Here is a 21502-nt window from a genome sequence, read left to right as displayed (position 1 = left end):
TCCTGCTAGCTGTGTATTGAAATAAATATAATTGGTTAGTTACCAGTGTTACAAATTCAGAAATAAATCCAAAGAAACATGTATTAATTTCTTATAACTATACTTGATAGTATAGAATACTGTGTGGCTCAATGTGGCAATACATTTGGTATTGTTGATGAATTTCTGATTCAAAATCAATTACCGACAACCCATTTACTTGATAAAGAGTGGTTCAGTGAATAGTTAGAGGTCACTGGGGAGGTATCTACTGCAGGCTGTTAATGAGGAGTCCGTCAAACACATCTTCCCTGTGTTCCTATCACAGTGTTTAGCTCTGTACTGCCACCTACCGCTGTACATCACATACTAATGTAGGTTCGATTGTCATCTTATTGTGAACAAAGAGAGAAAAAAAGATTCTCAATTTTGTGTCCCTCCAATATAGTTGACACAGGAAAAAAAAAATAGGGCTCATTTATAAGGTCTGAAAGAAACATTAATTGCAAGGTTCAGGACACCCTGGAAAAAAAAGTTTTAACATATTTGGTTTCAAATATATGCATTGATAATGGCAGAAATCATTGAAGAATCAGCTTAAAATAAGGATTTCTCATTTTTTTTGTTTACATGATATGTTTTATTGCAAAATAATATCGTGTATTTATGTGAGGATTAGCCACATTCCTCTTTGTACGTGATGTCGTTGAACGCACTTCTCGTAACCAAGGCACTGACGCTCTTTTCCGTTACCAAGGCGCTCTCGAGGCAAACAGTAGCTCTGGTAGCTAGGCTAGCAAATCTGCGAGATAATCTTATAGCTATGATCTAACCTCAGTCTAGCGTCTTCACGGTGGTGAACACGAGTGCTCGGGAGTTCACCAGAACCCTCGACTCGAGCGTATTACGCCCGGCGTCTAATCTGCTCCCGACGTGGCCTACATTAGAGTCACAGATTCTCCACTCTCTTCTCTGGACCACAGCCTTCAGGCGAGCTAACTTTAGTTCGGTTAACGCCAGCTCCACGGCCGTCATGGTGAGTATAGCTACTACGGTTTGCTGTTTAGGCCACCTGTGTGCTTTCAAGAGTTTGGCGCGATCAAACGTCTCCGAACAAAGCTTACGAGTCGCAATCAGAGCCGAGTGTATGGCTAACGATAGCATGCACCCCCCCCCCCCTCCCTCCAGCTCATTAAAAAAAAAAAAAAAAGGCCTTGCTGGATGTTAGCAGGAGAAAATCCTCTTCAAGTGAGCTGATCAGGTAATTGTGGTGTCTCTCTGTCCATGTTGTATCACTGGCAACGTCTTTAACACTAATAATGACAATTATAGCTATAATAACAATGATCATAATAGCTTTATGCCTGGAATATAAACTGATGTTGCAATTTCCATCACCTGAAAGACATACAGACTAAATGTGCTCGAAATGAGAACAAAACTAAGAGTAAGGGCTGAAATTGTAATAAAAGACATAGAAGAAGTCAGTAACATATTTGAAAATACTTACATAAATAAATGATGAACACATCATTACAAATAAACGGTGTAAATCAGCTGACTGCCATATTTCCTTGTCATTACATCAAAGCAGGGTTATGACTTTAATATTTATTATAAAATGCACTAATATTGCAAGTTGCAGTGTGTATGTAAGAAAGAAGAGAGCAAAAGTGACTGAATCAAAAAAAAAAGAGGTTGAACCGCTATCTCACTATCTAAGTCAGTAACATATTTTGTCTTATCTTCATGCAGGCTGAATTTGGTTTTAACGAACACCATCAGCATGAAGTCATCAATTACATGCGGTTTGCACGTTCGAAAAGGACCCTGAGACTTAAGACAATTGACTCGTGCTTTGAAGAGCTGAAGGAGAGCAGGTAAGTTGTTTTTTTCTTTGTTTATCTATTCTGTCGGTGCTCGTGTCATGTGCAATTTCAGTCATTTTTCAGATCGGGCAAAAGGGTAGAAGTAAGTTATGGCAGACTGCAGTTTCCAGATGTTGTGTGTGTTTTTCCCCGAAGGCTCGTAGAAGAGACGTTCACGGTGGACGAGGTGCGGGAGATGCTGGACGGGCTGCAGGTGGTGGTGCGTGGGGAGGTGGAGATGGAGCTCATCAACACGGCCCACACCAACGTTCTGCTGCTCCGCCAGCTCTTCTCCCAGGCGGAGAAGTTCTACCTACGACTGCAAAGCGATATCTCCGAGCTGGAAAACAGGTGTGCCACAAAAACAGAAACACACTGAGGAATGTGTTTAATTAAGATGTGACGTCATGTAAAATAACAGAAAATGAGAAATTGTAATCAATGAAAATCATTTTTTTTATATTGTTTGAATAATTTATAGTAGATCTATGTTATTATGACAATACAGCATCAACCTAACTTAGAAAAGGCCTACATATTATCATAATGATAAGCCAAGGTCAAACTGACTATCACAGATGCAAGATGTGACAAAAGCCTCTAAACGTTGAGAAATGTTCCTCTTCAATGCACGATAGGCCACTTCCTCTTCGGCAGTGTGTAGATGTAAGTCTTTTATACGTTACAGCAGGTAAAAAGGTCACTGTCACAAGAGTAACCCTTCTTTCCACTATGCTGGTTGCATTTTCCTTTTTTTTACAGTGACATGCAGTCGACCTCACCGTCACAAATTCGAACACCTGCTCAGTGTATTTTGATGTTCACTTCACCTGCAATAGGGCGACAAAACAAACTGAAAGCGTTTTTTTTATTTTTATTTATTTTTTTTTTAGGTCCACTTCTTATTTTTAGTTTTTAAGCACAGTATGGGTAAAACATGTAATGTAGGTCGTAAAATCTAAAACAATATTGAATGAATGAATGAACTAAATGAAAGTTATGTCTAAGCAGTCTGTTTATATTTGCTCCAATTTATGGAAACATTACTCTGGATGAATATGCTCTTTATTTCTCTTTCCGTGCCATCACTGGCTACAGATGAGGTTTTGTGTGTTTTGTGATTGTCAAAATTGTCAAAATCTGAAGGTTTATATACGAGAGAGCAAAAAGAGAGGAGTATCGGGCGAAATTCAAAGAACAGGAGGGCCTTCAGGGAGAAATGTTAAGAACCCCTGATCTATGCAAAATGGATTTTCATTAACGTTTCGTGAAATACTGTTTAAAAATAATGTTAATTTCCAAATTGTAATTTCTGTGGTTCTCACTCTACAAAATGGAAATTTTGGTCATTTAAGCATGCAGATTTCTTCATATTTCCAGGACAAATCACATTTGAATTTCAACCAAAAATGTTGTGCATTGTCTTCATTGGTCACCGGTTTGAAACTTCTCATCAACAGCAGGTGATATTTCAGACATAATTCAAATTTCAGATGTGAACCGCACGTCTCCTTGTTCCCCTTTTTTGCTCATGGGATAAAGAAAACAAATTATTCTCGCATCGTATTCACCTTATAAGTCATGCGAGCTGAAGCTGTGGGCCGGGATGATCACAGTGAAGCTTCACAGTGCATGCACTCAGCTGAACTTCGTGTAGCTTTTGACCGACGTAACCCTTCACTGTATAAAAGCAATCTTTGGAAAACAAATTCTTTTGTAATATGCACATGGGTGGGTGGATGAGCACCCTGTGAAGCCCTGTTCACAGCTCTCAGTGATACGTGACATATAGGGTGTCTTTATCTAGGGGTACGCCCCGTGTCACAGTGTACGTGGCTTTCGCTGCTTTTAAGTAAACCACATTAAGCCTTTGGAAACAGTTGTGTTCACCACAAGTGCATATCTCATAAGCACTCCGCTGAGAGTAAGTTCTTTTGTTGTTGGTTTTTTTTTCTAAACATTTCTGACCACCAAAATAAACGGTTATAATGTTAGAAAATACAAACCCGGTGGTTTTTGTGAACCACAGTTGACAGGTGACAAGTTTCCCATATAACAGGGAGACGCTTGTTTCGCTTTTATATTGTTTTTCATTTTCATTGCTCTGTTTAAAAACCCTCTGTCTCTTTTGTTCCTTCCCCAAATAGGGAGCTGTTGGAGCAAGTAGCTAAATTTGAGAAGACCGACTTCAAAACCGCAGATAAGGTGAGCCTATTGGGCTCCTCTCTCGCGTGCTGGAGCTCCAAGCATCACCATGATCTCAATTGTCATTAATCACTCAGTGGTGGTATATTTGAACCCACGTGAAGTTCGGTGGCGAGAGAGCAGCCGTGCATTCCTGCACATGTGAAGTACTTTTAAATGTCGGGGCCGCCGGGAGTTTGCAGGGGTAGCTGCGAGGTTCAGGAGTCACACGTCGCTGGGGTTGCTGTGGTTTTAATGCCAAAACAAATTCACTTTGAAATGTTATACTACGATCTGATTACTCCCACCTTTTTTTTTTCAAACGGTACACACAGACGAACTACGCTATGCTGAGAAGAGCAAGAGCGGACTGATGTGAAATAAGGCGTTAACGTTTACTTGTGACTTTATTCGCAGACAAACCAGGAAACAAGCAAACCCAAGTTAGCGCCTCTGAATGAGGGCGGCGTGTCTGAACTTCTTAACAAGGTATTAAAAAAAACAACAACAACAACACAATTTGTTAAATAGATTACATGCACGGCTCTACCATTAAACCCGGACAGTCATTACCATTTACCATCACCATTTATTACTATATGTTCCTACTTCTTTAGGAAATTGCGAGACTACAGGAGGAAAATGACAAGCTGAAAGCCAGGCTCCGCACTTTAGAATCTCAGGTATAATTGACATAAAAGAAAAAACTTATTTAGACATGTTTGCTTACAACTGGTGAAAGCAACTCTGCTACTTGTTATCTTCCTGGTTCATTTCAACAGGCCATGAGTGCATTAGATGAAAGAAGCCGGGCAGAACGAGCTCTGAAAGATCTCCAGAAGGTGCAAGGTGATCAACAGGTACTCGTCCTTGTTTGGCTTATAAAACTCAATAGTTTCCTTTTCACTTTATCATGCTTTCTTTTTTTTTTTTTTAACTCTTTATCTGCCATTTGTCTTTATCTGCTAATTTGGACTTAAATGGTATGTATCCGCCTAGTCAAAGTGTGACTTTTTGCTTTAGAGGATGTAGATTCTCCGGTATGAGGATGTTGTAGGAAAGATGGCCAATCGTGTCGTCTGATCTCGAGCTGAACTCTTCCCTTTAAGCTGGCTGCTCAATCCCAGGAGATCAACAGTCTGGAGGACACGGTGGCGGCTCTGAAGGAGGACTACCAAAGGTCTCTCAGTGCCAATGTTGCATCCCAGAAAGATTTGCAGGAAAACCTGATCTCTGCCAAACACGAGCTCCTGCGAGTGCAGGAACAGCTGAGCTTAGCAGAGAAGGTACGTTGACGTTTCTGGAAAAATGGAAAGTAGCCGACATCAGCAACAGGACTTTTCTTTTGTTATTTTATTATTAATCTAGGCACTGTAAAGACACCGGCTCAAAAGGAAACCAACTGAATCCAGTTTTGTAAAAAAAAAAAAATCAAGTTTAGACTGCAGAACCAAATCAGGCAACAGTATAATCACACTTGTTGCAAGTTCTCTCACCTCTCTATTCTTTCGCGTGTACTAACCTCTGATGGTGTTAACTAAGAAACCTGTGGTGATAACTGACATAGGAAATGAAGTGGGAGGTGCCATCTCAAAACAAATCCACACTCTGCTGTAATGTGGCCTCAACAGTAGCTGATTATATTACATAATAGTCAATATGTCAATTAAAATAACATAACATTGGCTGGTTTTGCCTAATCTGCTCTGAAATTGACCTTCACAGCAATGGAAGAGACAAACAGCTCATTCAATTTTTTTTTTTTATATTTTTTTATATTTTTGAGCAGGAAGAAACCTGTTATGTTCTTCAGATTCAAAACAAAACTTACGCACCTGACTGCTTTCCAAACAAACCACTGTTCATGGTCTCTTCAAGCACGCTTACCTCTAATTTAATGTTTTGGTTTGAAACCTCTCTTGATTAGAAGTGGCTTCAATTTCTTTGCCACGTGCTATGATGTCAAGTCGATTTTTTTGAAGTTTTGAGTAATTTGCTGTCACCGCTTATGCTGAGTTTGATGTTTTGGATGTGTATTCGCTGTGCAGGAGCTGGACAAGAAGTTCCAGCAAACTGCAGCGTATCGCAACATGAAGGAGATCCTGACCAAGAAGAACGAGCAGATCAAAGAAATTAGAAAACGATTGCAGAGGTGAATATCGATCGATGATTATAATGCATCGTAGAAGGAGGAATTGTCGTTATGTTCCACAAATATGCTGAAGTCCACAGGCAATAGTCAATGATGTTACGCAAAGTACGTAAAATAAAATAAGTTGTAACACAAAAACAAAACCAAAGTTTAAAGAATTCCACAAGGGAGAATCCCAAAAAATCCAGAAGGCACCAAGAAAGATGGAAAAACAGGAGAAGAGCAGACCAGGCACACGGGCAAGAATCAAATGACAACTGACAAGCCTGTACATAGCAACATAAATACACACAGGGAGTGGGAAGACGATGAGGCACAGACTACAACATTCACGATCAAGAATAATCAGGGTGAGGCAGCACAGAGGCAAACGTGTGGGTGGACCCCAGAGGGAACACGAAGCGTGAAAACAGGGCGGAGCATAATACCAATATGATCAAATCACAACTATTTAGACTCATATTTTCATTCCTGGAGGAATAATAGAAGCTGAAGGTCAATCAATTCTGCTTGTATTTAAACATGAATATGCTTTGTTGAGACATCACACATAAACTTTTACATTAAAACCGAAATCAGACCTGGGCATTTCATTAACTAATTCTGTTCCCATCTCTCACCCTCAAAAAAGAATGTCCTTAAATTGAAACTCTGTGTTCCTATCTCCAATCTTTTTTCAGATATGAACCCAATGAGTGAGTCGTGCCCAGGACAGCTGGTTTACCAGAGGTTCACCGGGTGAGACGGGACCAGAGCGCATGACTGTGGTTTGGACAACAACCACCAGTTCCACTACTGAAACACAAGAGAGACAAGGGGGGGAAAAAAAGAAAGAAAAAAAAAAGCACCTTGGGAGGGGTGGTTGTTATTTATACTTTATCTTTAGTAGTTATCGGCTTTAGTGGCGGGAAAGTTGGAAACACTCATACATACAAAATGTAGTCGAGATAAACGATAGCCTTTTTTCCGCTGTGCTTTTTTTCCTCTCTCAGTTCGGAGCGCACTCCCGGTAGCCAGCAGCCTCCCCTCAGTGCTCTATGCAAATACTAACTCGTCCCCGTTTGAAGAGGCCTTGTCCGATCACTGACTTGGACAGATTTGCGCTGTCTGCCTGAAGCTTTGCAGTCTTACTGGTACCATTTAGCTTTCCTGCACCAGATAGTTGACAACAAACGACGTAGTTTTGAAAAAAGTGTGTTGCCTCTGCTTTCATTTTTACCTAATCCTTCATGGGCATTTCACAGAAAAAATATTTCTAATGGTCTGGCATTGTATGAAAGTATGAAAAAAAAAAAAAAAAAAAAGAACCTAATTTATTATTTTGTTATTTTCTTCCCACTTTTACATTTTAAATGCCGTGGATAGTGATCTAGAAATGACTTCCCTCCTCAGAAGGCCTAACATATTTTATCTGGAACTACTGTGTACTTTTCGTATAACTGTGGGTGATGGATTATCGGAGAAAAAAAAAAAAATCTAATATACATGATGTTCATGAAGTAATGCTCTTGTAGAGTATGATTCGTCTACCCTATATTATACTAGATGTGCATTTGTTTGTATCGTGTAAAGTATGGGGTAATAAAAGCTGGTACCAAAAGTGTGCTTGGTCAGTTGTTTTTTTTGCTGAAGAGACTTTCCATGCTTTCTTTAAATTTAGGGCAAAACCTGCATTTTAAATGTCAAGTGATCTCACGCCAGATCCACATAAGTGAAGCTTTTGCAACATTTGAAAGATTTGTCCTTTATCTCCCAACTTTATCATCAAATCATTTAAAAAAAAAAAAAAAAAGTGAATATCCTAGAAAAATTAATAAATTACCAAGAGTTTCATGCTAAATATACACATACAGTAAATCACTATGTGGAACTGTCTGGTTCAACCAGAGGGTGGCATACTACAACAGTTGATGATGCGTGTACACAAATATTAAAATACCTCTTTATAAGCTTCCCACCTGTTTGTTTGCATCTTTGTGGCGTATGAATATAGAGACATTCACTGATAACAGATCTGCAACAGGCATATTTACAAATAGAAAATTACATTACATCCTCCACTAGAGTTAAATATATACAAGAAGATTAGATCCTCTAATAGGTTCTTTGTAAAGAAACAACAGATGCATAAATACCAAATATTTCCAGATGATTAGGAACAGACAGAAACAGTAAGACACCAAACACGAAAATACTTGTCGATGTTACATAATGTGCAACAGACATCTTTGTTGTGGCTTATGAGTTCTAAATTTCCAGAGTCGGTATGAAAGTGGTCATCAAGCCCTCAACTGCTGAGCTCCTTTTGTTCGCAGTGAAACCCTGAAAGCCACAGGGTCCTGATTTTGACTCTGATTAGAGCTTCATGTGATGTGTGTGTTTTTTTGTTTTTTTCATGAGTGCAGAAACATTTTGGGGAGGAGATTTGCATTAATCAAAGAACAAAATATAAAACCTGTGGGAGGAATTACTCTCTCAAACCACGGTGCCGTGCTCTCCTGTTTTACATCGATCAAAGAAACAATCACGATCATGTCATTTGCAGACATGCATTTAAATGAATACTTTCCTGTTTTCAGATCAATAGCATCAATCGTGGGAATGCTGAATGTCACGTAGGAATGCAAACTACTGAACCTGTCCGATGTCTGTCAGTGCATGAAATAAATCACAGCGCGCACATACACAGGAAGTGGTAACTCGTGTTTCTGTATCAGAATCAATCTGTTGCGCTGCTGCTAAAGCAGTGACGGCGACCGTACTTTCCCACAGCATAGAGACAACAGTTAACACATGTCAGAGAAGTAAACCCAGTTCTGAGCAGCTTCCTGCTCGCTGAGACACTCAAAGGGATTTTCTCGGTTTTACCAGCAAGACAACAAACTCCGGTGTTTGTTTTTCTGTGGAATCAGAAGTCAGATGTTGGCTTGTGGGGATTCCTGCAGAGTTTCATAGTGTAAGGTGATGTCCACGGTAGGGAATACGTCAAATGAGCCCATTTTTTCCCACACTGTACGTACGTGTGGGCCAGGCCATCTAAGTTCAGGACTTCCGTCTCCTCATGGACGTGGTCCAGACAATCTACAATCTGGATTGTTAACCAATTTTAAACATACTCGACTGGAAGTGGAGCTGTTTATTGTAAAGGACCTTGCTCAAGGGCCCACTGTGGTGACCTGTTGGCAGTTGGATTCAAACCTACAAACGCTTACTTTTCTACTAACCCGCCGCAGCGAGTGCTGTGTTCTGCCCCACACAAGGGAATCAGTTCTCTGGATTGTGGGAGGAAGTTGGAGTTTCTGCTTAAAATCCAAACAGAAACAGAGAGAACATGAACACAGAAGCACCTTGTCAGCCAGCAGATTTTAACCCAGCACTTATTTTATTTTAATTTTTTTTTCTTTGCTGTGGTGTGAGACGCTAACCACTGCAGTACTCTACAGCCTCCAGTAAACAATGCTGTTTTCATTTTCAGAAGAACAACAGAAAGACAACAGCCTCTGTCAGTGTGGATTTCACACATTGGTGCTCTTATTTTTTCATCCGCATCCACTCATTCAGCCTCACCAGAGCAGAGAGTGAACATGATGATCGATCACATTATTCATCCGACACCTCAGTTCTAAACTGACTGGTACTGCATCCTCTCAGTATTTCTGAGTGACGCCAGTGTGAGGGTGAATGTTCCCAGAAATCAGTGAGAACATCTATAATTGATAGTGTTTCTGTCCTTCACAATGTTTTTATTTCTATATCTGTCAGCAAAGTGAGTCAACCAGGGGTTTCTAAATGTCTCTGCTATTCACGATGACATGACACACATCAAGATTATGTAGATTGATTTTTATCACCTAATTTTGACCCATTTTAGTTTTAAAATAACACAGCTTCAGCATGCAGCATGTTGAGTTCAACGAGTACATTTTCAGTGTAGTGGTCCTTCTGACAAGTCAACATATACAAATGATCACTCAGCTTTACTAGATATATTGTCTCACTTTCACTCTTTTAACAGAAAACATGCAGCCGTCATCAGTGTCTATGATGACTAATATCAGCCGTGTGTACTCCGTGAGACTTTTTCACACACCGGTGTTCTCATAACCTCAGCATCTCCAGAAATGCAGCGACATGAGGATTTCACAAACCATTTTTGCCAACTTACAAATAGACCGATGTGATCGCGTTGTCATAAGTTATGAACATGATGAAACAAAGCCCAGTTAGTCTTGTAATACTCAGATTAGCAGTAAAAGCTCAAAAGGGGACAAAGAACTCATGTTTAAGGTCAGTGTTTCCAAAAAATGAATAAAGTTTTCACCCCGGTGACCCCCTGGAGAGAGTCTGCACTATATATTATTTGCATCATGACTCAGTGTTTTCTGTGTTCCTCCAATATGAGAAGCACAACTACATCTTGCTGCAAGTCTGACGAAGGTACTGAATGTCTATTTAGTAATTCAGTAAAATACGCTTAATCCGCCGTGTCATTAGACCCAAATTTGACCCACTCAACATGCTCAAAAACTCACCAAATTTTGTATGCGCATCCCAGCCACATGAACATCATTATCCATGCAGGCTTCTTCAACATACTGCAGAGCAAGACTGGTTCTGAGGTCCTGGAAAATTACTTTTCAGTACTAATGGATACTCTGAAGGAGTTCGAGCCCCAACATGTTTTCATTTCAGGCCCCATTCCAACCCTGGGAAGAGGAATCAAATCTTTCTCTGGCCTCTTTGCCTTGAATACGTGGCTGACTTCAACATGCTTCTCCAATGGGATAAAGTTCATCGACAACTTCAACCTGTTCTGGAACTGTAAGGACCGCTTCAAACCGGACGATGTTCTTCTGAATATCACTGGATCCAGACTGCTCGGCGCCAACATACGTCACGCCTTCGGGATAACACACTCAAACAGGAGCATGACGATAACCACTGGACACTGGCACTAACAGAGACTCAGCCTCCATCCCTCCCCTCTCCTCTTCCTGTGCCCCAGAGATCCAAGAACAGAGACACAGAGTTTTTTCAAATCTCCACTGTGGCCAGAGTTTTTAGAAATCCTGGTTTGTGGTTACTCAGAGCTTCATTTATGTGTAAATACAAGGCCCAAATGCAGAGAAATAGCACCACTTTGTAAATACTAGTGTATGCGTAAACGTGGCTTGAGACATCAGTAGTTTGCATGTGTACTTATTGGATTGGATCAAAATTAGCACTCTAGTTTATTTGTTGAATTTTCTATCTCAAGAATGATTTCAAAATTAATAGTTAAAGATGTGCAACATATGTATATTTCATTGATGTGGGGCCAGGCCTGGAGGACAATTAGAACTGGGGGCTTGCAATAGGTCAGAATTTGTGTGATTTAAAGGGTTGGCGTATTTTTCCCAAGTGAGACGCCACAATGGCATTGTGGGTGACTTTGGAAGGCTATGGAACTTTCTGAACAGCTTCACCAGCTCTGTTGCAAAGGGCTGCACAAATAAAAGCACCCAAAGGATCGGAAAGTGACTTTAGAAACTGCAACGGGCCACAGATCCATTATTCTTATGGCAGTATGTGATGTGAACTACAGATAAGGGCACCTAATAGCTGCGGGTGTAATGGTCTGAACAAAGAACAAGAGGACTTTTTTGAGCTACCAATGGGCCTTGGAATTTCGAAGAAAAACGTTGTCTCAAGGAGACCTATGTGTTTGTAGATCTATTAGACAATGACACTTTGCCAGTTAATCTTTGACAACTGAGCTCTTGGGACTAATATTATGTTGAGCTAATGTCTCATTGGGAGTCATAATTCTCTGGTCATACGGTTGAAAGCATGGTTAAAAGTTGTTGCACTGTGATTGGTGGACAAATGATAAGAAACATTGATGTTTGTGATGTGAATTCCAGGAAAATGATTTCACAACAGGAGAAAGGACGCATGTGTAAGATAGCAAAGTGAAAACACCAGGAAGGACAATGGATTGCCATTTTGACAAATCAGGTTCAACCATGAAAAGGAGAAGTCAATACTTCGTTGGTCAGTATGCTTTTAGTTGACATTTTTGTCTTTCAAGACTCACGCAAAATAGTAATACACTACAATGATGATTGCAAGATAATAGAGATCACCACAATGTGTCTGAGGAGGAGTCCCTCGACTCTGAGCACGAGTCCCGCCTCCAGTCTTGGGAGGATCTCCAGGCCAAGGATGCATCTGTTCGCACCACAAGTCTTTTTTTTGACATTCTAACTAAACGAAGACACATGCGTCAGGTTTCCAGAAACAAAAGAAACGGAAAGAAGAAGAAGACTAAGTAGACAGCAGAGGAGACCCAGAAAGTTCCAGAGGATGAAGAACTTTAAGGTTTTTTTGAGTCACATAGTAGCTGCCATCTTGGAATTCAATTGACTCTATTGAGTTCTTCCAGTCAGTATACATTTATATTAATGTTTGGATTGTTAAAACATTTCTGGTCATTAAAGTTCTACTTCAAAAACCTGTTTTTGCGTTTAACGAGGCAACCATCTTGAAAACTGGTGGCCATCTTGTATTTTCAGCTGGAGAACATACTTTTGTCAAATAGCATATCCTGAACATCATTTGTGCCAAATTTGGCGCTTGTATCACCAAGTGAAAGATTCTGATAGAATATTGGCTAAATTGCACCACTAATCAATCAAATCAATTTCAATGACTCATATAGGTTGATGCAAATGTCTTTTTAAAAGAACTCAACTCATTCGTTGTAGATTCAAACTCGGTCCAGGTTGTAATTGTTGTGAAAGATTTTTTTAAAAACTTTAACTCAATCAGAACTACTGACATAATGTACCATGGTTTTATATGTTTAAATAAATGATAATGTCCAATAAAACTGACAGAATGTCATTTCGGTATCGTTTACTAAGTAAACCTGAAAGTTAAAGAGACTAAAAGCTATTCTCTCAAGAATGTCCAGGATCATTCTTCTTTAACGAGTCCTCTTAAAATGTGTGAAGATACCAAACTGCACATTTCTAATTATCTTCTTATTCTAAAAGAAGGGCTATTAGGATGGGACAAAGTGTAGAAATATACAGCAAGACTTAATCCATTTTAGGACATCTTATGGATAACAGTTGAATTTGAATGTCACTGCGGTTGAAAATGAGAGTTTTGAGGTATATCATCAATTTGATCAAAAAAGAACAACACACAAATCCAAGAAAGAAAGTAACATTATATTTAGGGACCAAGCCCAAAAGTCCCAGAGGCAAGGACCCTATTGTTTTTGTAATATTTCTTCTTTGTAATTATTACACAAGATAATTTAATCATCATTATTTTAATCATATTTTGTGACTTCATTAAGACAATTCGTCTGTTATATTGTGGTCAAATCATTGCTTAATCTATTCTGCATCAATTTGTGTTTGGGCACAAATTGATGCCTGACTGTTACTGATGATTTAAAGGACATTGAGATTCCTTCAGTGGGAAGTATGCATCATATAAGTAAAAGTCAATTTACCATGTTAAAAGGCAAGGTAAATCTACAGCTCTGGCCCTTTCTTTTTTGGGAATTTTCTTGTTGTTTGTCTTTTTCACATGGCGATGAGTGTCTTCTATCTCATAATTGAAACATAATTTTGAAAGTTCTTTATATATTCAGTGTTTGTTCTTTCTTCTTTCTCCTCATGTTTTGCGACTTTGACGATTTGCATTCTGAAAAACGACAACATGATAAGGAATTGCAAGGATAAATGGTCAGAAAACCCCCTGGGCTACTGTATTTTCTTTCTTGTTAAAAAATTGTCTGAGTACAATGAAGAAGCCAAGTTGAGCAAATTCCATCTGTAATATGACACAACACACAGTTTTATTTTAGTCTGAATGCCAGATGGTTAGTTTGTATGGATTCATGACCTGGCAATTATAATTATCATGTATTATTTAACCTGTAAAATCAAGTTAGAGATGCACAATCCAGTGGAAAACAGTCGTCCCCAACAAATTCCATGTCTCAAAGGTACATTAAATCTGTCCCATTATCGATCCATCCATAGTCAAACAGACAAACCTTCATTTTAATAAAAACAGTCACCGAAGTGGCTCCAACAACATCTAAACTTTATTTGCTCTGAGGTGTCGAGTATTTTCAATCTCCAATAAAATTTAGACTTCACATTGTCTCCTTTGTGCCTTTGTACGTTCTCACACATCAAAACAACGCACTCGTCAAGCCACGCTTTGGCAGTTATTTACCACTGCAGCAGGAGGTGAGAGGAACCTCTCAGCCTGTGTCTTGCTACGAATGTCTGTTCCCATAAGAAAAACACCGGTCTCATCATGACACAGTCCCCACTGTGACCAAAACCGAGAAACGCAACTGCCAATAGGTAGAAATCTGAAGAGTTGATGGGCCTCATGCTCATCCTCTTTCATGAAGGGCCTCAGTGCAAATAGCGAAAGAGTTCCATAAGACCGAGAGGTGAAACTGTGAGAGGACAGCAGCTTGTTTAGTATCACAGAAAGATGTCATGAATGGCCAACAAAAACAATATTCTTGAAGTACTGACAATGAGCCTGAACGACTTTGTTCTTGGAAACTCTGTTTCATCCGCAATCCTGTGACGTCCTTGTTGTTTTCTAGGTCTCAAGATGAGTTGATGACTTTTGTTTGTGCTTCTGGAGAAATAGATGGCATGACCGGGGCTTTCTTTTGCACCAGCATGGTCAGACTCATGACTTCTTCCTTTTTTTCTTTCTTCTTTCTAATGTGTTTCCCCTTGCCCTCTGCAATACCGATGAACTCTACACTTCTCTGTTGCCCTGTTGAAGGTTATGTTTCTTAACTTGCCTTATGAGTGTTGTATCATCTGCACTAGTGTTACTGTGCAGTAGTTTGCTGCTGTAGCTGCAGCTACACCACTCGCACCAAGAAGGTACTTTTTGCTTAAAAAAAACACTACATTTGTGCACAAACACATCAATGTCGAGATTTATCCATCAGACAGTTTTCTTTTCAGTTTTAGGATTTTTGCTCTTGGTCCTGCCATTTTACCTTTTACCTGATTTAGAGTTACCACTAAGTCTCATGGGTTCAAGCTTCGCTCTAACTTTATTGAATAACAAACAATTTTCTGTGTTCAGTGGTTCAATTATCTGCAACATCTTCGGTGGTTTCCTCTACGTCAAACAAAATATTTCAAAGTCTGGTTTCTTGTCTATAAACACTTCATCTCTGATTCACCGGCACACTAAGAAGCTTTTTGCTTCCCTGCAACAGACGCTTAAAACATGTTTATGTCTTTTCAAAACATGTTTATGTGTTTGATGTTTATTTCCTGGGAAACTGCTTTTTTTTTTAGGAATTGTTAAAGACGACTTGACGACAGTCAAATCAGTATTAGATCTCAGTCACTTCGACACACTAGTTTTTGGTTTTTATTATGACATAGTAACAAGGACTATGGATGGTACAACAGCGATTTTAGACATTGTATGAACAACTAAGAAAACGATTTTAAAAAACGGAGGCGTTGACAGCACATCGATGCGGCCACCTCTTTGAATATTCGGCCTTATTCACACCTCATGGGTTTCTGTTTCATCCATCACTCATCTGAGGTGTTAAGTGGTCCACCTGTGTACACAAAGTGTGCCAAAACCCGATCAAACCTCAGGAGAATGTGGGTGTAGCGCTTTGATTTCAGCCGGGTGTGAAAGATTGAAACTAATGTGCTGTTGTGACATTTACAAGTCACAAATTTCAAGCTTCAGCATGCCTTTGCTGCTGTGTTAGCATGAACTAAATTAAAGAAATACAATGCAGAGAGATGTGTGCTTTTTTTTGTGTGTGTTTTTTTTTTTCTTTAATGCAGACTGAGGTGAGGTGATGCACATGCACGTGCACATGATTCTCTGGCTGATGGGGAAGTCATATAAGAGAGGGAGGATGAGTGCAGTTGTTAAATGTGACAGCAGAACTGCCCAGACAAAGGACTAGCTCTTGCTTTCTGCATCCACACACAATGGGTAAGTGATCTATTGCAGTTATAGAGTCAGTTTTCTATTTACCTGTTATGTTATCTGTGTTAATATATCATTATATTCATAAAACATTGTTTCATTTTATTGTCGTGATTTTTACACCTTGACAAAAGTTTTCTTATTTTCACAGAGTCCTTTGTAGATTACCGGTACATGGAAAATGAAACTACTGAGTATACCACTCCAACTGTAAGTACAACTTTGATGTAACTTTCTGTACCGATTTTACCTGTTGCAAAATGCAGGAACAAGTAATAAATAGAATTCAGATCTTAACTTATTGTTGTTGGCATGGTGTAGTTGAAAATAAAAGACTGAAGCTGCAACTGTAAAATTATGTTTGCAAAAAGAAAAAAAAGAAGGAAAAACTACATCAACATCTGTTTTTGCTGGTGTGTCAGTTTATAATAATATTTTCATTTTATAAGAATTAATTGTGGCTTTAACGAATGCAGTAACGGTCAGTGTTTCAAAACATGCATAAAACCAATTGTACATGCATTTTGTCTGCTGCTACATCCAGTTAAATGACAAATTAAAGGATGGAGTTTATGATGCAAGTTGAGTTATCTGACGCAACTGTAAAACCTAAAATGTCACTGCCATATCAGAAAATGTTCCATTCTCTGAGAAAACCTACGCCCTGCTTAGTTTATCTCTGCCCTACATCTAAGCCTGATGCTTCTGGGGTACTGGTGTGGGCCCCTTTGTGGAGCCCCTCAGGTTGGTTTGCACCCTACCCCCCCCCACGTTTGGAAAGCAGCAGGAAATTGAGCTGTGGTGTGGTTTCTCCAGCACAGACACAACACCTGCACCTGACAGCGAGCCTTTTCTGCACATTCTGGTTAGCTTGTACGTCACAGGCAGTGTTAGATTTCACCTCAACGTGTCCCAACTAAAAGCATCTCATGTTGCGAAACTGTACAGCAGTTAGTCGGTTAGGTAACAAGGTGAGCGATATGTATGACAGGAAATGAAAACAAATGGATAGATAAAAGATCAGTGGATCTGCAGCACACGTCCCTCTTTTACCCCACATCACATGGTCTGTCTCTCATTGCAGGACCCTTCCGACTATGACTACGGTACGAACTCAACCGAGGACCAGGGCTTGTGTTACAAAAGCTGGGTGAGGACGTTCCGTGGCCAGTATGAACCTCCCCTCTTCTGGATCATCTTCCTCCTGGGTGCTGTGGGCAACGTTCTGGTGGTTTGGATCTACACTACCGTGCGCAACCGCCTGAAAACAATGACCGACGTGTACCTGCTGAACCTGGCCGTGGCTGACCTCCTCTTCTTGTGCACGCTTCCCTTCTGGGCTGTGGAGGCCATCAAGGGCTGGGACTTTGGCGTCCCTCTTTGCAAAATGGTATCGGCCGTCTACAAGATCAACTTCTTCAGCAGCATGTTGCTGCTCACCTGCATCAGCGTGGACCGCTACATTGCAATCGTGCAAGTCACAAAAGCACACAATTTTAAGAAACAGAGGCTGTTCTACAGCAAACTGGCATGCCTTGTTGTCTGGTGCGTCTCTGCCCTCCTTGCCCTTCCTGAGTTTATCTTCGCCCAGGTGAAAACCAACCAAAAAGGACAATCCTTCTGTTCCCTTGTCTATTGGGGAAACACAAACAATTGGACTAAGATATTAGTGCTGTCCTTGCAGATTTGCATGGGCTTTTGTCTTCCGCTTCTCATCATGATCTTTTGTTACTCTGTCATCATCCGCACACTCCTGCAAGCCAAGAGCTTTGAGAAGCACAAGGCCCTGCGCGTCATCTTCGCAGTGGTGTTTGTGTTCATCCTCTCTCAGCTGCCCCACAATGCCCTGTTGATCGTGGAAGCCACACAGGCCGCTCATACCACCATCACCGACTGTGAAACGGTAATTCTCTTTGACGTGGCTGGACAAGTTGCCAGGAGCCTGGCGTTCACCCACGCCTGCCTCAACCCGTTCCTGTACGTCTTCATTGGCGTTCGGTTCAGACAAGACCTCCTGAGGATGCTGAAGACTTGTGCTGGCGAAATGGGCGCAGGAGGGCTCAGCAAAATACAAGCTGTTCCCAAACGCCCCTCTATCATGTCAGACACTGAGACCACCCCGGCCCTTTCCATATAAATGTACCTAAAATCCTAAACCTCACAACTCTCAAACATCAGCATTTTCTTCATTTTGTCCCTTAGCATTACCTGCTATTAGCGGAGCCTTTCAATGATTAAAGAAACGAAAGGATTACATGTGTATTTTTTTTTTAATCACTGTAAAAACTGTACCATACTGTAAATACTGTTGTTTTTTTTCCTGTATGTATGTTTTACACTTTATTTCCATCATGTATCTGTTGTGTGCTGCTTTCTTTTTTAAAATTGTGATTTTTTTTCATACAAAATTTTTAATAAAACAAACAAACAAAAAAAACCTCACAAAGGATACTGTAATTAATGATACTGAAGTTTGTTTTCTCTCCTCGAACCAACAGCAACGCGCAGGATCAGAATGTGCATGCGAGCTCAGAAAGGAAGCTTTTGGCTCCTTACTGGCGAGCCTGTTGAAAGCTTTCACTGATATAACGTTCGTGCTGTGGTCAGAAGCATGGTGGCATGCGGCCATGTCAATCCGCAACGTTCTCGATCTGAGTGCTTCTGTCTGTGTCACTGTAAGTGCTGGCACTCTCGATCGTTGAGACTTCATCTAAGATTAGCTATGACTCCACAGTTTGAACGTCTGCTCGTTCAAACGTGCAAGACGTGCCTTCCCACTCGCCTCACCGCGGGTACAGCAGACAGTTGAGAGACAAGCAAATAGGCACCACAGCCGCAGATCATTTTCATATTCATCTGCAACTGTATGCAGACTAAATGCTCCGGTTTTTACACTGTAAATGTGCCGCACATGCTTGAATGCCAGCGCAAGTCAACATCAAGGCCATTTCGATGGTGGGCTGCAGGCCTGCTCTCTTTTTATCTGCTGTGGTTCCATGACTCTCCACAACTGATCAGTCTGACATGAAGAGAAAGAATTAAAACCGTGACAGATCTGCTCTGATTTTAATTTTGTCTTTGTGCCTTGTTTTAACACTGTGTTTTTCTTAGAGTCTGATTCTCATTCAAGTTTCTGATTGTGTCTGTTTCTATCTCATGTTATAGGTCGTATTCATGTTGTCAGTTTCAACACCTTTAAAGCGTACTCATTGAAAATAAAATATTTTGACACTTCAACTTTTCTGAAGAGTTTTTAAAACTTTTTTTTTTTTAGTTTGACACATTTCAGGATCACATTAATGATTATGATCACTATACAAACATGCATATATTACAATCAGTTTATTTTTATTATTTATAACTCAAAGAGGTGACTGAATGCAATCCTGTGGTCACATGCACATTACAAAGTCCTCCTGCTGTATATTTTACAACCGTAACCCAAAACTCTCTCTTACAATTAGTTTTATGTTTATGGTGAATTTCATGGTGTATGATGTCATTGTCAGTATTAACGTCATGAACTAGTGACAGGAGGAAAAAGATGACTCGGTAAAACACAATATTGTTTGTGTTGACATAAGAAATGTTAAGTCTAATATGACTTACTTTGTGATTGGCCTGAACTTATCTTCATTAGGTTGGATGAGTTGAAGAAGTGAGAACCATATATAGTCATTTTTCTAATGAAACGTTAAGAGCTAAGTCTGGATCTTGTCTGTCGTAAATGTGACCTATAAATGTCCGTTTGATTGTTACATCAAGATTGTCGATTCAGAATTTGAGGTATGGTTGTAGTCATGGTTTATTCATGTTCTGGCTTCACGTCATGTCTGTCTTCAAGTGTAACTCCACTGTTTTTATTGAAATACCACTGAATCACCTGCCTTTAGTCTTGCTGTTTTGGCCGTGTGGTTAGATTTACTTTTTTGTTGTGGACTTCAGTAAAGACGGTCTTTTGGTCTGCCTGGTCTGGTGGAATAATCCATCTCAAGACACTGAACAAAACTGAGGTTTGAGGTGTAAATGATGTTTTATGCTTATGTCACACACATGAAATAATTAAACACATGCCACCTCATACTTATATGATGAATGGTCAAAGACCCACATTTAAGATATTGCTGTCGTCATTAGATTTGGATGTTTGTTCTGGATTTAAAGTTGATTTGGAGTTGGAAATTGAATTACGTGACCTCGAATTTCATCTCAACCACATGCCACCAATACTCACACGATGAAAGACATCAACAACTCACAGCTGCTATAGAAAGAAGGAGAAAGAGGCATCAAAAGTACATGTGATCTGTAACAAAAAAAAATAAAAAATTCTGGGGTGTTATTGTGGTCACTGAGGTTGGCCCCAGACTAGTGCTGCCTACTTGCGCTGAATTCAGGTGCGACCACAGGCACCTCCTTTTACTGTCTGCGTTTTGTACCCCGTCTCACTCTCACGACAGGAAACCATCAGTCAAGTCAATAACAACATGTTGCCGCTTAACAACCGACAGTGATATCCCCCCTGTACTCCTGGAAGATGACATGAAGGCAGGGCAAAGGCAATTACACCAATTGTCTTACTGAGTGCACACCTTTGGTCGTGATATCCACGTGTTGAGTCCATCTGAAACTCGTGAATCTCTTGCGTCGCTCACTCTGTGGTTCTTCTTGTGCACATCAGGGAGAAGTGCATCGCATGCCACTTTAAAACAAAAAAAGGGAAACAACAATGTGCCACATATTGCGAAATCTGCTTGCATGTTTCACAACTATCACTGTAAATAATAAGAAGCAGTAGTTTGTGAATAATGAGAGGTGTTTTTACAGGATTAAAATAGAGATGATAGATTTCTCTGGGGCTTATGATTTTTTTCTGTGAGAGGATACAAACTGGCAGAAACTCCTAATTCGTCACAATCTTGTAAACGTCAAATGAACTGTGACTTAAAAAAAAAAAAGACTGCCTCAGAAAACTGTAATGTATTAAAATTAGTTCATGTTTCTGGTTCCCAAATTTTATTGCAGGAGCCTGTTGCTCACAGTTGGTAGAGGAGGTCACCGTCCGACATCTAAGGTCGGTGATATGATACTCATCACCACCTGTTCATGTGCTGAAGTGTCTCGAGGAATGAAGTTTAAGCCCCCCCAGTTGTTCCCAATGGTGTTTGAGCACCTTGCATAGCAGCTGGTCGTGTTTCTGCAATGTTCTGGTTGACTAGAGATACAACAAATAAAGTGCACTGAGTCAGCTGAAGCAGTATATATAATATTAAATTCAATTACATTTTTACTACTTTTTGGTCCCATTCGA

General features: G+C 40.1%; 2 protein-coding genes across 5 annotated transcripts; both read left to right on the top strand.

Annotated features, from left to right (window-relative positions):
• The first annotated feature begins 672 nt into the window (after positions 1-672).
• On the top strand, positions 673-7779 carry lztfl1 (leucine zipper transcription factor-like 1). Of its 4 annotated transcripts, none has more exons than XM_080489911.1 (11): positions 673-1015; positions 1168-1240; positions 1735-1859; positions 2004-2198; positions 3995-4052; positions 4449-4520; positions 4649-4714; positions 4814-4891; positions 5159-5317; positions 6080-6183; positions 6864-7779. In XM_080489911.1, exons 3-11 carry the CDS (start codon positions 1783-1785, stop codon positions 6880-6882), a joined length of 828 nt encoding a protein of 275 aa, XP_080346037.1. In that variant the 5' UTR covers positions 673-1015; positions 1168-1240; positions 1735-1782; the 3' UTR covers positions 6883-7779. The 4 variants fall into 4 exon arrangements, with proteins under 4 accessions (XP_080346037.1, XP_080346034.1, XP_080346035.1 ...); XM_080489910.1 differs by having other exon boundaries at positions 694-1015; positions 5141-5317; XM_080489908.1 differs by lacking the exon at positions 1168-1240 and having other exon boundaries at positions 675-1015; positions 5141-5317.
• A 7637-nt stretch (positions 7780-15416) lies between these two features.
• On the top strand, positions 15417-19426 carry LOC308125785 (C-C chemokine receptor type 9-like). Its single transcript, XM_080489774.1, has 3 exons — positions 15417-16197; positions 16343-16401; positions 17276-19426. Exons 1-3 carry the CDS (start codon positions 16194-16196, stop codon positions 18326-18328), a joined length of 1116 nt encoding a protein of 371 aa, XP_080345900.1. The 5' UTR covers positions 15417-16193; the 3' UTR covers positions 18329-19426.
• The last annotated feature ends 2076 nt before the right edge of the window (positions 19427-21502 follow it).

This window comes from Lipophrys pholis (genome assembly GCF_963383615.2).
Source record: "Lipophrys pholis genome assembly, chromosome: 20".
Classification (NCBI taxonomy): Eukaryota; Metazoa; Chordata; class Actinopteri; order Blenniiformes; family Blenniidae; genus Lipophrys; species Lipophrys pholis.
This window is presented reverse-complemented; position numbering and strand designations above follow the sequence as displayed.